This window comes from Aotus nancymaae, unplaced genomic scaffold (genome assembly GCF_030222135.1).
Source record: "Aotus nancymaae isolate 86718 unplaced genomic scaffold, 86718_ANA_hifiasm-v0.15.2.pri h1tg000016l, whole genome shotgun sequence".
NCBI classification, from domain to species: domain Eukaryota; kingdom Metazoa; phylum Chordata; class Mammalia; order Primates; family Aotidae; genus Aotus; species Aotus nancymaae.
In genome coordinates this window covers 39,238,704-39,252,559 of record NW_026988428.1, presented here as the reverse complement: position 1 = coordinate 39,252,559, position 13,856 = coordinate 39,238,704, and the positions used below count along the sequence as shown (strand labels likewise).

At 43.2% G+C, this 13,856-nt stretch overlaps 1 protein-coding gene and 1 pseudogene across 1 annotated transcript; one reads left to right on the top strand and one right to left on the bottom strand.

Annotated features, from left to right (window-relative positions):
- Window positions 1-3,944: 3,944 nt before the first annotated feature.
- On the top strand, window positions 3,945-4,550 carry LOC105716037 (small ribosomal subunit protein eS10-like; annotated as a pseudogene).
- Window positions 4,551-11,415: 6,865 nt separating this feature from the next.
- LOC105716000 (olfactory receptor 10P1) lies at window positions 11,416-12,813 on the bottom strand. The gene is made up of 2 exons (XM_064376788.1): window positions 12,484-12,813; window positions 11,416-12,384 (listed from the first exon to the last, which is right to left on the bottom strand). The coding sequence occupies exons 1-2, from the start codon at window positions 12,811-12,813 to the stop codon at window positions 11,416-11,418; spliced, it is 1,299 nt and encodes a 432-aa protein (XP_064232858.1).
- Between the last annotated feature and the right edge of the window lie 1,043 nt (window positions 12,814-13,856).

Here is a 13,856-nt window from a genome sequence, read left to right as displayed (position 1 = left end):
GTTGGGGCTGGTACTAAACACCAGGTTTTGGTATCAGGATGATGCTGGCCTCATAAAATGAGTTAGGGAAGAGTCTCTCTTTTTCTTTTGTTCGGAATAGTTTCAGAAGGGATGGTACCAGCTCCTCTTTGTAACTCTGGTAGAATTCGGCTCTGAATCCATCTGGTCCTCGGATTTTTTTTTTGGTTGGTAGGCTATTAATTATTGCCTCAATTTCAGACCTTGTGATTGGTCTATTCAGGGATTCGACTTCTTCCTGGTTTAGTCTTGGGAGGATATATGTGTCCAGGAATTTCTAGATTTCTAGTTTCTAGTTTCTTCTAGATTTTCTAGTTTATTTGCGCAGAGGTGTTTATAGTATTCTCTGATGGTAGTTTGTCTTTCTGTGGGATCAGTGGTGATATCCCCTTTATCATTTTTTATTGTGTCTATTTGATTCTCTCTTTTTCTCTTTATTAGTCTGGCTAGTAGTCTATCTATTTTGTTAATCTTTTCAAAAAAACCAGCTCCTGGATTCATTGATTTTTTTTTGAATGTTTTTTCATGTCTCTATTTCCTTCTGTTATGCTCTGATCTTAGTTATTTTTTATTTTTTACTAGCTTTTGAATTTTTTTGCTCTTGCTTCTCTAGTTCTTCTAATTGTGCTATTAGGGTGTCAATTTTAGATCTTTCCTCCTTTCTCTTGTGGGCCTTTAGTGCTATAAATTTTCCTATAAACACTACTTTAGCTGTGTCCCAAAGATTCTGGTAAGTTGTGTCTTTGTTCTCACTGGTTTCAAATAACTTCTTTATTTCTGCCTTAATTTTGTAATTTACCCAGTAGTTTTCCAGTAGCAGGTTGTTCAGTTTCCATGTGGTTGTGCAGTTTTTGAGTGAGTTTCTTAATCCTGAGTTCTAATTTGATTGCACTGTGGTCTGAGAGACTGTTTGTTATGATTTCCATTCTTTTGCATTTGCTGAAGAGTGTTTTACTTCCAATTATGTGGTCAGTTTTAGATAAGTGCAGTGTGGTGCTGAGAAGAATGTATATTCTGTTGACTTGGGGTGGAGAGTTCTGTAGATGTCTGTTAGGTCCACTTGGTCTGGAGCTGAGTTCAAGTCTTGAATATCCTTATTAATTTTCTGTCTCATTGAGCTGTCTAATATTGACAGTGGGGTTTTAAAGTCTCCCACTATTATTGTGTGGGAGTCTAAGTCTCTTTGTTTATCTCTAAGAACTTGCTTTATGTATCTGGGTGCTCCTGTATTGGGTGCATATATATTGAGGATAGTTAGTTCTTCTTGTGCATTGATCCCTTCACCATTATGTTGTGCTCTTCTTTGTCTTTTTTGATCTTTGTTGATTTAAAGTCTGTTTTATCAGAGACAAGGATTGCAACCCTTGCTTTTTTTTGTCTTCCATTTGCTTGGTAAATATTCCTCCATCCCTTTATTTTGAGCCTATGTGTGTCTTTGCATGTAAGATGGATCCCCTGAATACAGCACACTGATGGGTCTTGGCTCTTAATCCAATCTACCAGTCTGTATCTTTTAATTGGGGCATTAGCTTATTTACATTTAAGGTTAATATTGTTATGTGTGAATTTGATCCTGACATTATGATGCTAGCTGGATATTTTGCACATTAGTTGATGCAGTTTCTTCATAGTGTCGATGGTCTTTACAATTCGGTATGTTTTGCAGTGGCTGGTACTGGTTGTTCCTTTCCATGTTTAGTGTCTCTGGGGGACATTTGTCTTTTTTTCTGTCTGTGCAATGCCTTTTGAACACCCTTTCAGTGTTTGGAAAGTTTTATGCCTCACTGGTCTCCTTTCCCCAAGGTGAATTGCTTTTCCAGTTCTATAGAGGAGGATGCAGAACTTACCATCTGATGAGCTTGTGAGGAAGGCATCTGGCAGAGCCCAAGCATGTCATCCCAAGAGACAGCTGTAGGCACTGGGCAGTGCTGTGTGAACTGTGCTGTCAGTGCTGTGGAGTTGACACTGGAGCTGTCCTTGTAGGTGCTAAGTGTCATCCTGGCCACACAGCTGGGGAACCTGGACCCCTTGGAGATGCTGTGCACTGTGAAATCTTTGAATAATTCGTCTCTGCTTAAGATGATCAGAATGGAATCTGTTTGCAGCTAAGCACCCTGACTCATGGACTGGTTTGTGGTCTCTGTGTCTCTTTTTGGTGCTTCTAATATCTATTTTCTATATCACGGCTACAATGATCTTTTAAAAACTCAAACCTGATCTTGTCATAGAGGATAAGCCCCCAAGTTCTCAAGTGACCCACAACATCCTTATGGTCTGTACCCAGTGGAGGTGGGAGCACTAGTAATTACCCTGATCCTTAGGTTTTCCACAAGGTGAGGGGATTTTTTATTCCACTTCCAGAGGGAAACAAGGGTGGAAACACTTCCTGCCTTCCTCTCTGGCCCCTTACTTGCTTCTTCACAGGTGGAGGAGTAACCTTACTTACTCATGGTACTGTAGAGAGTGTTTCTGCCTTCTTGGTTTTTCTTTCAGACTGGCCTGCCTTTGGTCACATGTACTCTTTTCCCTTCAAATGGTGAGCCCCTGCATGGAGTGACCTATAATTTGTACTGATCCTCTGTTTGCAACTGGGAGATAGTGATGAATGCAAGGAGTATAACGCTTGTTTTGTTTTATTATTTTAATTTAAAAAACTTAAAAAATTTAAAGGACAGGGTCTTACTATGTTGGTCAGGCTGGTCTCAAGCTGTTAGCCTTAAGCCGTCCTCATGCCTTGGCCTTCCAAAGTGCTGGGATTATAGACATGAGCCACCACACCTGGCTTGTTATTTTAATAGACACATAATAATTGTGCAGGAGGTGGGAGGATTGGGGAGGGATAACATTAGGAGAAATACCTAATGTAGATGATGGGGGGATGGATGTAGCAAACCACTGTGGCATGTGTATACCTATATAACAATCCTGCACGATCTGCACATGTACTCCAGAACTTAAAGTGTAATAAAAAATTATGTGTATTTGTGGGGTACAGTGTAATGTTTCAGTATGTGTATACATTTGTGTAATAAGTAAAACAAGATATTTAGCATATTGTAAAATAAAGATGAAATCCTAACCCCCCAACCTCGGTGGAAACTTAAAAACTGAGTCCTTGGCCCTGATGGAATGGGAGGTCAGACATGCTTTATTATACCTCCTCCCTTCTATGGTTTAGACACAATTGACCAGCATTAATGTTAAAATAGAGATTGTGAGATTGACAGAATAGACTCTTTGTGGCAATAAGATACCAAATTATGAACAGGACTTAAGGCCATGCCAGGCAAAGGTTAAGTCACACATTCCTACATTTAAAGAGTGAACTATGTTCTAACTGCTACAAGGTTTTCCTTTTTCTCTAGCAGCTAAACAAGATAAGCAATAGTAAAACAGTTGTAGCTCCTCCACCACCGGACACTGACTGTCTGACTCCCCTGTTCACAAGTCATAACTACTGCTTTGATTGGCCAAATGATTGATTTCAGTAACTTTCTCCTGATAAGACAACTGCCCAGGGACTGGTTCTGGCTAGTTTACAGAGGCTGCACACTTTAATGCCTTTGTGTCTCTGCTTCACTTTTTGATGTAAGGGCCTAAACTGTAATGCATTTAAATGTTAAGTTTGCATCCCAAGGTGAACATGAGTCATATGCTACATACATGTTTATTTAGCACATACATGTTAGGACCACCTTCAGGAATATTCCTAGCTCCTCCTGTAACCTACTGAAGGTATATACTTGGCCAATCTGCTTAGCACATAAATCCCTGTTCCACCTGCCTCTCCCTGGAAGTACCTGTCTTTTGGCCTTCGGCTGGAGCCTAAGCTTTCCAGCCTGTTAGAATGGCCACCTTACATGCGGTAACAGTTTTTTTAAAAATAAAGCCTCCTAGCCCTGGCCCCAGATCCTACAGCTGCCAAGATGTTGATGCCTAAGAAGAGCTGGATTGCCATTTATGAACTCCTTTTTAAGGAGGGAGTCATGGTGGCCAGGAAGGATGCCCACATGCCTAAGCACCCGGAGTAGGCAGACAAGAATGTGCCCAACCTTCATGTCATGAAGGCCATGCAGTTTCTCAAGTCCCAAGCCTACGTGAAGGAACAGTTTGCCTGGAGATATTTCTACTGGTACCTTACCAATGAGGGTATCCAGTATCTCCGTGATTACCTCCATCTGCCCCCAGAGATCGTGCCTGCCATCCTACGCCGCAGCCGTCCAGAGACTGGCAGGCCTTGGTCTAAAGGTCTGGAAGGTGAGCGACCTGCAAGACTCACAAGAGGGGAAGCTGACAGAGATACCTACAGACGGAGTGCTGTGCCACCTGGTGCCGACAAGAAAGCAGAGGCTGAGTCTGGGTCAGCAACTGAATTCCAGTTTAGAGGTGGATTTGGTCATGGAAGTGGTCAGCCACCTCAGTAAAATTGGAGAGGATTATTTTGCATTGAATAAACTTACATCCAAAAAAACTTAAAAAAAAAAAAATAAAGCTTCCTGCTGGGGGCGATGGCTCATGCCTGTAATCCTAGCACTTTGGGAGGCTGAGGTGGGCAGATCACGAGGTCAGGAGTTAGAGACCAGCCTGGGCAACATGGTGAAACCCTGTTTCTACAAAAAAACCAAAAAAACAAACAAAAATTATCTGATTGTGTGGCATGCACCTGTAGTCCCAGCTACTTGAGAGGCTGAGCCTGGAGGATCACTTGAACCCAGGAAGTTGAGGTTGCAGTGCTGAGATTATACCACTGTATTCCGGCCTGGGTGACAAAGTGAGACCCTGTCTCAGAAAAAAAAAAATCCTCCTTTCTAAATTTATAATTACTTTATGCCTTTATCATTTCTTTGTGGTGAAAACATTCAAAATTCTCTATTCTAGCTATTTTGAAATCTACAATACAATATTGTTTCCTGAAGTCACCCTTTGGTGTAATAGAATACTGGAACTTATTTCTTCTAAATGTAACTTTATATCCACCGATGAATCTCTGCCTATGTCCCTTTCCCCACTTCCTATTCCAGGCTCTGGTAAATACCATTCTACTCTCTACTTCCAGGAATGAGATCAACTTCATGAGACTTATTTTGACTTTAGGTTCAAGCCACATCCTGCTGTTCAGCTTTGTTAGTAGTAAAGCTGATGCTCTGCTCCCTGACTCCAATGTGTATTTCCCAGCTGGTGGAGAGGCCGAAAGGGAGAGCTGCATGGTCAGTCGGACCTCTTCAGACCTCAGCAGCTATGGTCACTCTTCACTCCTCCCTCTCTCAATGCTCTCCCTTGCTGCAGTTCCTAGAGTGGGCTGTGCCCCTTCTCACCTATGGGCCTTGGCACATTCAATTCCCTTTTGTTAAAAAAAAATTAACTGGGAAGCCATTACCCTGGGGTGGCTCTAGCGCTTTAAGTTTCTGTGTAAGCAAAGTGAAGCCTAATGTAAACAGTAAAACAAAACTAGAGACTTTACCAATCAGGAACTGCCAACTAATCTTTAACCAGGGACTTGCCACTCTCACCGGTCCCACATGTTTTCTTTGTCTTGCTCTCACTTGGTAAGTTTCCTCTCTCGCACCTTCCAGTGGAGTCCTAAACTGCTCTGCAGTCTGGTGCTGCCTAATTCATAAATTGTTAACTGCTCAGAGAACCTCTATAATATTTTCATGTGCCTAGATTTGTCTTTTAACATTTTCTTGCTTTTTCTCCTGGATAACTTCTCCTGGTTATTCAGACTTCAGTTAAGATATCCTCTCCCTTTTGAAGCCTTCCCTATTCCTCTGAGACTGGCTTGGGGGCCTCTTGTTAATATCCTGTCTTGCTGCTATTTTACTATATATCTCATGAGAAATTATAGAATTATAACTGCCTATTAATTGGTCTCTCTTTCTCACTGGATTGTGTTTTATTCTCCTTTGCAACCAAATTCCTGGCATATATAGTATAGGGTGCATATGGTGTAGGAAACTTACCATGAATGGAGCTTGCAGGACTGGAAGCTGCTCTGGATGAGTAAGTGAGTGATGTGAAGGTGAGGGCCTATGGCATTACTTTACACTACTGTAGACTATAAACACTACACTTTATCTACACTGAATTTATAAGAAAATATTTTTCTTTCTTTAGTAATACATAACCCTACTTCCTGTAACTGTTTTACATTATAAACTTTTAAATTTTTAAACATTTTTTATTTTTTTATAGAGTCTCACTCTGTCACCCAGGCTAGAGTGCAGTGGTGTGATCTTGGCTCAATGCAACCTCTGCCTCCTGGGTTCCAGCGATTCTCCTGCCTTAGCCTCTCAAATAGCTGGAATTAGAGGCATGCACGACCACACTCGGTTAATTTTTGTATTTTTAGTAGAGATAGGGTTTTGCCATATTGGCCAGGGTGATCTCGAACTCCTAGCCTCAAGTGATCCACTTGCCTTGGCCTCCCAAAGTGCTGGAATTACAGGCATGAGCCACTGTGCCCGGCCAATTTTTTAACTTTTTGACTCTTGTAATAACACTTGTCTTAAAACACAAATACATCATATAGCTGTACAAAAACATTTTCTTTCTTTGTATCCTTATTCTATAATAATTTTTCTATTTAAAAAATTTTTATTTTTTAAAAACTAAGACAAAAACACAGTCAATCTAGAGTCAGGATCATCAATATCGCTGTCTTCTGCCTCCACATCTTGTCCCACTGGAAGGTCTTCAGGAACAGTAACACACGTGGGCTGTCATCTCCTGTGATAACAATGCCTTCTTCTGAAACACCCCCTACAGGTCCTGCCTGAGGCTGTTTTACAGTTAATTATTATTATTATTTTTTTGAGATGGAGTCTTGCTCTGTTACCCAGGCTGGAGTGCTGTGGCATGATCTTGGCTTACTGCAACCTCCGCCTCCCAGGTTCAAGCAATTCTCCTGCCTCAGCCTCTCAAGTAGCTGGAATTTCAGGCATGTGCCACCATGCCCAGCTAATTTTTTTGTATTTTTAGTAGAGACGGGGTTTCACCATATTGACCAGGCTGATCTTGAACTCCTGACCTTGTGATCTGCCTGCCTCGGCCTCCCAAAGTGCTGGGATTACAGGCGTGAGCCACTGTACCTGGCCAGTTAACTTAAAAAATTTTTTTTTAGTAGAACAAGTACACCCTAAAATAATAATGAAAGTATAGTATAACAAATTCATAAACCAGTAACATAGTTGGTTATTATCACTATTCAAGTATTTTGTGCTGCACACAGCTATATATGCTATACTTTATATGACTGGCAGCACAGTAGGTCTGTTTACACCAGCATCACAACAAACACCTGAGTAATGCACTGTTACATGACAACTGCTGCAATGTCCCTTGGCCATAGGAGTTTTTCATAAGTTTATGGGAACGGTAGGTCTTATATGTGGCCTACTGTTAGCCAAAATGTTGTTACACAGTGCATGACTGCCTTTTGAAATACTTGATATGAAAAGATTTTATACTGCAGTATGATTGAATACAAAATCCTTTTTCTTTAATGCAATAATGTTCAACATTACCACTTGTCAATGAAAGAAAAGGAAGAGGTAGTGGATTATTTACACATAATTTCAACTGTTGCAGAATTCTGAATGACTTTGAAAAAGGTTTTATATTTTTAATCACCCACTTCTGTGAGTAGTTTTTTTGATGGTGATCTTTTAAGAAAAATTAGTAAATTACTAAAAATTCTAATCAGGATGTGTTTAGCTATTTTTTCAAGCACAAATCTAATATAAAAATTATTATGACTGGGCGTGGTGGCTCACACTGTAATCCCAGTGCTTCGGGAAGCTGAGGGGAGAAGAATATTGAGGCCAGGTGTTCGAGATGAGTCTGGGCAACATTGCAAGACCCCATTTCTACAAAAAATAAGAAAAATTAGCTGGGCATGGTGGCGTGTGGCTGTTGTCCTAGCTAGAGAAGGCTGAGGTGGGATGCTTTCTTGAGCCCAGGAGTTCAAGATTGAACTGAGCTATGATCACACCACTGCACTCCAGCTTGGGAGACAGAGCAAGATCCTGTATCTATTGAAAAAAAAAAAAAAGAAAAAATTATGTTCACAGAACCATGTTGTGTTTTGAACATTTTATATAAAATTAATATTCAAAGACTAATCTATTGCTGCATATTTTTATTATACTATTTATAATTTTAAAATTATGATAACATAGTAAAAAGAGTGCAGTACATTTTTTTTTTTTTTTTTTTTGCATCAAGCCCCATTTAGCTAACTTAAAGTCTCCTTTAGTTTTCCCTGGTGTGCCACTCAAATATTAGTGCTGTCTGCATGCCCCATGATGTGTGAAAGGTTGGAAGTACTGCATTGAGCTACTTCTTCCAGGAAGCCTTCTGGGATTTATGTTTCTGCTGATTTTTTTTTTTCCACTCCATTCCCTGACCCCTACTTGCCTTAGATTGAGTCCTGGGAGGACAGAGACCTTATCAGTTATTTTCTGAATCAGGAGTGCTGTATGGCTTCTGGCTCCCTTTCTCTGTGTCTGTTTGTCTGCGGGTGTTCTCTGAACCCCAAGTTCCTTTAGCTGTTCTCTACATAGGACCCAGACCGTTTTCTTCCTAGTACACCAGGATTAAGAGTTCCCTCTACTACTTCCGGCCTCCAAATCTATTGTATCAGTTAAAATTCTTGACGACAGAAGCTGCCCAAATGATGAAGCACAAATATAATTTATTAACAAAATGCAAATTAGTTCACAGAGTTGTTGGGGGCTGGAGACCATGCTGGAGGCTAAGCTTCCAGGAGTTACTCCCAAACACAAACTGGTCAGTTGAGTGAGCCACTGGTGCTGCCACCAGGGACCAGATGCCACGTCTAGGCTGGCAGCTTCCTGTTGCAGGCTTTTGTGCTGTCCCTGAGAGTACAATGCTCCTTGCTGCTTGTGGGCACCAGCCAATTGGTCAGAGTCAGGCATGGGAACATTTGGTCAGTGGAACCAGATCACATGCCCTGGAGGCCATGAAGCCATTTCGGCTCCACAGAAAGAGGTGGTCTTTTTTCCCATCATTCTTCTAAAGTAGAGAATTCTCCAAATGTTGAAAGAGGGTCAAATGCTGGGTGGCCACAATGAGTGTTGAGTGTCTACTCTCCAGATCCTACCCAAGATGGTCTCAGGGCCTTACCCAGTCTAGGGGTGAGTGCCAGGGCTAGGGAAGGTGGCATGGTACCAGGCTGATGGCACAGGTTGGGAGCAGGACAATGACACCAGGGAGATGGTGTTGTCCAGTCAGACATGTGATCACCATTTATGGATGATGTCAGAAGTCCACGGTGGAGAAGATAGGAAAGAGCCCTCCTGTGGGCTATTTCAGAGCACAGCAAGATCAGTGATTTAGGTGGCCCTAGGCTGGACTGGTATTTCCGAACCTCAATGGGAGACAGTTAGAACATGAGGTTTAATAGTTTAATAAACAGAATTGTTTTTATTTTTATAACTCTACTGTGACAGATTAATATAAGCAGAATTTTATATAACATTTTAGAGTTTATAAAATGATTCTACAAGCAAGCATTATTATACTCGAGTGATTCATTAAATAAATCAACATTTATTGAGCTATTTAGAGTAAGATGAGGGCTTAGTACTCTTTCCCTGTCTTCAGGTTTTTAACAGTTTAGAAGTGGATAAAGAAATATGAAAAAGAGTTACAATTCATTGCAAAAAGGCTTATAATAGTAGTGGCATAAAGGAAGGAGTAATGAAATACGTCTGGGATGTGAGGAATTTCTTGAGTTGGGTCTTACAGGAGGAATAGGAGTTTGCCAGGTATGTATTTTGGATAAGATGTGTGTGGGGGAATTTCTGGCAAGACAGCTTATGAAAAGGCATAGAGATATAAAAGCCTGTCTGGGCCTGGGGAGATCTGTGGGAAATAAACTTAGAAGTGGGACTGGGCACAGTGGCTCATGCCTGTTGTCCCAGCACTTTGAGAGCCTGAGACAGGTGGATCATCTGAGTTCAGGAGTTTGAGACCAGCCTGGCCAACATGGTGAAACTGTCTCTACTAAAAATACAAAATTAGCTGGGCATGCTTGTAATCCCAGCTACTCAGGAAGCTGAGACAGGAGAATTGCGTGAATCTGGGAGGTGGAGGTTGCAGTGAGCTGAGACCACGTCATTGCACTCCAGCCTGGGCGACAAGAGCAAAACTCTGTCTCAAAAAAAAAAAAAAAAAAAGAAGTGAGTGCAGAGGCTGGGCTACAGAACACACACCCATTCCCATGGTTGAATACTCCTTAGCACAAAAGCAGAGTCTCTGTGAGGGATAAGGACTCTTTGAAGATCACAGGGGCGGTGAGAGAAGACTGGGTTCCCATCATTTCCTGAACAGCTCACATTATTGATGAAATGTTGGGGGTCTCTCCTCACTGAGAGCCAGAGCTTCTGGCATTTCTTGGCTAGAGAACACATAGGTGGTAATGGTGTGTGAGAGGTGAGGGAATAGAGGGGAATTGGAACAGCCTGTCTTTTTGCCTTCACCTTCTGCTACTATCTAGCTATGGGGGACCCCAGAGAATAAAGCAGGAGAAACCTCTGTCCCTGACCCAAGGGAGGTGGGAAGCCGGTGGCACCTCAGCACAGAGGGATGGGAGTGCTTTGCTTCCACCATGTCCTGCTTCCGGCTCCCTAGTTAGCTTCAGCTCTGTGGATCCTGCCTCTCAAGCTGGCGGGTTTTCTGGAATCCCTGACCAACTCTCTCCTACAAGCATCCAGAACGGGACACCCATTGTGTTTCTGGGAATCATGTATAGGCTCTCCTGGCAGATAGCTTTTCCTGTTGTTTAACCCGGTCTTTTTTGATACTGTCTGACCATTTTCCCTTTTGTGCTGGTAAATTGGGAAGGACAGAGCCTTATGACTGGAAGCCTCAGACGCACCTCCTCCTAAAGGCCAAGGGCAGAACAGATGTTCCACTGAGTAGAGGAAGGCTCAGATGCAGGTAGAAGAAAATGTAATGGATGGGCTAGGTAAACTCCTCCACAGGCTTTGAGTGGGTCACTTAGTTGGATGTCAAGTTCACAGACACCTGCTTTCATGACTGACACAGACTTCTGTGACTACCAGTGCAGCCATGGCAATCACTGTGCTCAGGGATCCAGAACAATCTAGAAGATGCCAAATAAATGTTCTTTCCCAAAGGCAGCAATCCCTTTCATTCTACTTTGACCTAATAACCCATGCTCTGATAGTGAGTGTGGACTGTGGACTAAGAGGCAATACATAGATTTATCTCTTTTTTATTTCAGTACTTTCTTCTAGGAAGCCTTCTCCTTTGAGGTGCTGCATGGTTTCTGTGACCGCTGGGTTTAAACCCAGCCCCTGAAGGCTGGCAGGATGAGCAGTGAGTGAATGAGCAGAAGTCCTCCGAGTCTCTTCAGCGCGAGGGGCTCTGCCTCTTCACCAGGTGTCTCAGGGCCCTTGTCACATCCTTGTTCCGAAGGGTGTAGATGATGGGGTTGAGCATGGGTGTGATGACTGTGTAGAAGAGACTGAGGATGCGGTCTGTGGTGACAGAGGAGCCTGCCTGGGGCCGAATGTAGGTGATGCTGGCTGTTCCAAAAAAGAGACAGACCACGAGCAGATGGGAGGAGCAGGTGGAGAAGACCTTGTGGCGGCTCTGGGTGGAGGCCATTGCTAGGATGGCACCCAGGATGCGTATGTAAGAGGTGACAATCAGAGAGAAGGGGACCATGATAAAGACTACAGTGGCTGTCATCACGGAGATCTCACTCCTGTGCTTCCCAGCACTTGCCAGCCTCAGTACTGGCAGGATGTCACAGAGAAAGTGTGGGATGATTGAGTGGCTGGGGAAGGGCAGAGAGAAGATGAGGGAGGCATGGGTGGTGGCTGTTATGATGCCTGTGAGCCAGGAGGTGCCCACCATGGCCATGCAGGCCTGTGGGCTCAAGAGGGTGGAGTAGTGCAGGGGCTGGCAGATGGCAACATATCGGTCATAGGCCATGGCCGTGAGCAGGCAGCACTCTGAGATGCCCAGGACAATGAAGATGTACATCTGGGCTGTACAGCCCTGGAAGGAGATGGCTTGGGGATGTGGGGAGGCCAGATTGGCCAGGGTCCTGGGCACAATGTTGGTGGTGTAGAAGAGCTCTACCACTGAGAGTTGGCGCAGGAAGAAGTACATGGGAGAGTGCAGGGCAGGGCTGACCTGCGTGAGGAGGATGATCAGGGAGTTACTCAGCAAGGTGACCAGGTAGACCAGAAGCACCACCCAGAACAGGGGTCTCTGCAGGGCCTTCAGGTCAGAGAATCCCAGAAGGAGGAATTCAGGCAGCGTAGTATGGTTTACCCCAGCTGTTACTCCAGGCCAGAATCTGAGATACAGCTAAGAAGAGAAGTTATTTAGAAATAACAATCAACATTTCTGTAATTTGGTAAAGTGCTTTCCACACAATTCCTCAAAATCAAGTGAGAGAGTGAATACCTTCTCTCTGAATGAGCCAAGGGTCTCAGAGAAATTAGATAACGTGCCTGAAGTAGTATCTAGAAAGTGGCAGGCCTGGGACTTCAGTCCAAGTCTCTTGACTCCAAATTCGATGCCTTTTTCACTGTTTCCTGTGCTCTGGTCCTGTGTCTGGGGCCTGACTCCCATATGTAGAGACTCTAACTTTGGTCTTTGGGTCTCTCTCCAGAGTGAGGGGTGGAGCAACTGCTGTGATCTAGGCCCCTTTGTACTCTCTAGATGGATGCTGAGGCCCAAAAGAAACTGGGTAGCACCAGAGACTGTCCTGAGCTGGTGTCTAATGTTCACCATGGTGAGCTGTAGATTTAGTGTCACAGTGATATGACTGTTTGTGATCATACTGTCCAGTGGTATCATTGGGATTCTGGCACCTGACCTGATTCCTCTGTTCTTCTCTTATCCGGGCCCTTGTGATCAGCCACACTAGCTGCTCTGTCCCAGCACATCCTGTTCTCTCAGGCCTCCATGCATTGCCATAGTGTCTCCTTGCAGAGAATATTTCTATCGTTGTATTAAAATCCCATCACACTTCGAGCCTTCACTCAAGTTCCGCTATCTCGGTGGCAGCTTTCTGTGATCCTCAGGCTCAGAAATAATTATCCATGCCATTTCAAGATTAAAAGTGACATTTAGGAACATATATTTCCATATGACAATATTTGGATCTTATCTTCAATATTTTAGAAGGGTGCTGTGCAGTGTCTGTTTGCACATCTGCAGTGATGGGGAACTCACCACCTATTGAGGTAGCCCTTTCTAGCTATGGCCTCTTCTGCCTGTAGGAGAAGGCTATACTGTATTGGTCATGGCTAAATGCTTAGTATTTCATACAATGTTTAACTCCTCTTGCACTGAGAGCCCTTGAGTGTTTGAGGAAGGCATTCATCTCTGCTTTCATGAGATGTTGCTTGTGCTTTGGTCCCAGCAGTTATGAGTCCACTGTGAGATCCTGCAGGATGTGGTGGGAAGGTGGGGAGGCAGCTGCCTGTTTTAGCAGCTGTAATGTTTCCCAAGTGCTTGGTTCCTGCCAGGCACCATGCTAAGGGCTAAATATTCATTAAATCGTTGGCTCTTCCTAATTACACTATGACATAGAAACCTTCATTTTCTCCATTTTACAGATAAGGAAAGGGAAACCCAGACAGTGTAAGTAACTTTCTCAATGTCACACATTTTGTAAGTAAGAGAGTTTGGGCTCAAATCCAGGCCTGCCTAACTCCAGAGCCTGTGACCTTCACCACCAAGTTATCAAAAACCACCTTAGAGGTTAATCACCAGAAAAACAAGCTCAGTACTTGTACCATGCTGAGTGTTCATTAAACATTTATTAGATG

Bases quoted from the DNA above. Each gene is read 5' to 3' on its own strand.
- LOC105716000 (XM_064376788.1), bottom strand. From the start codon at position 12,813: ATGGTGAACATTAGACACCAGCTCAGGACAGTCTCTGGTGCTACCCAG. The intron at 12,385-12,483 runs GTATTCACTCTC...TTCTCTTCTTAG, and splicing joins TTGGCTCATTCAGAGAGAAG to CTGTATCTCAGATTCTGGCC.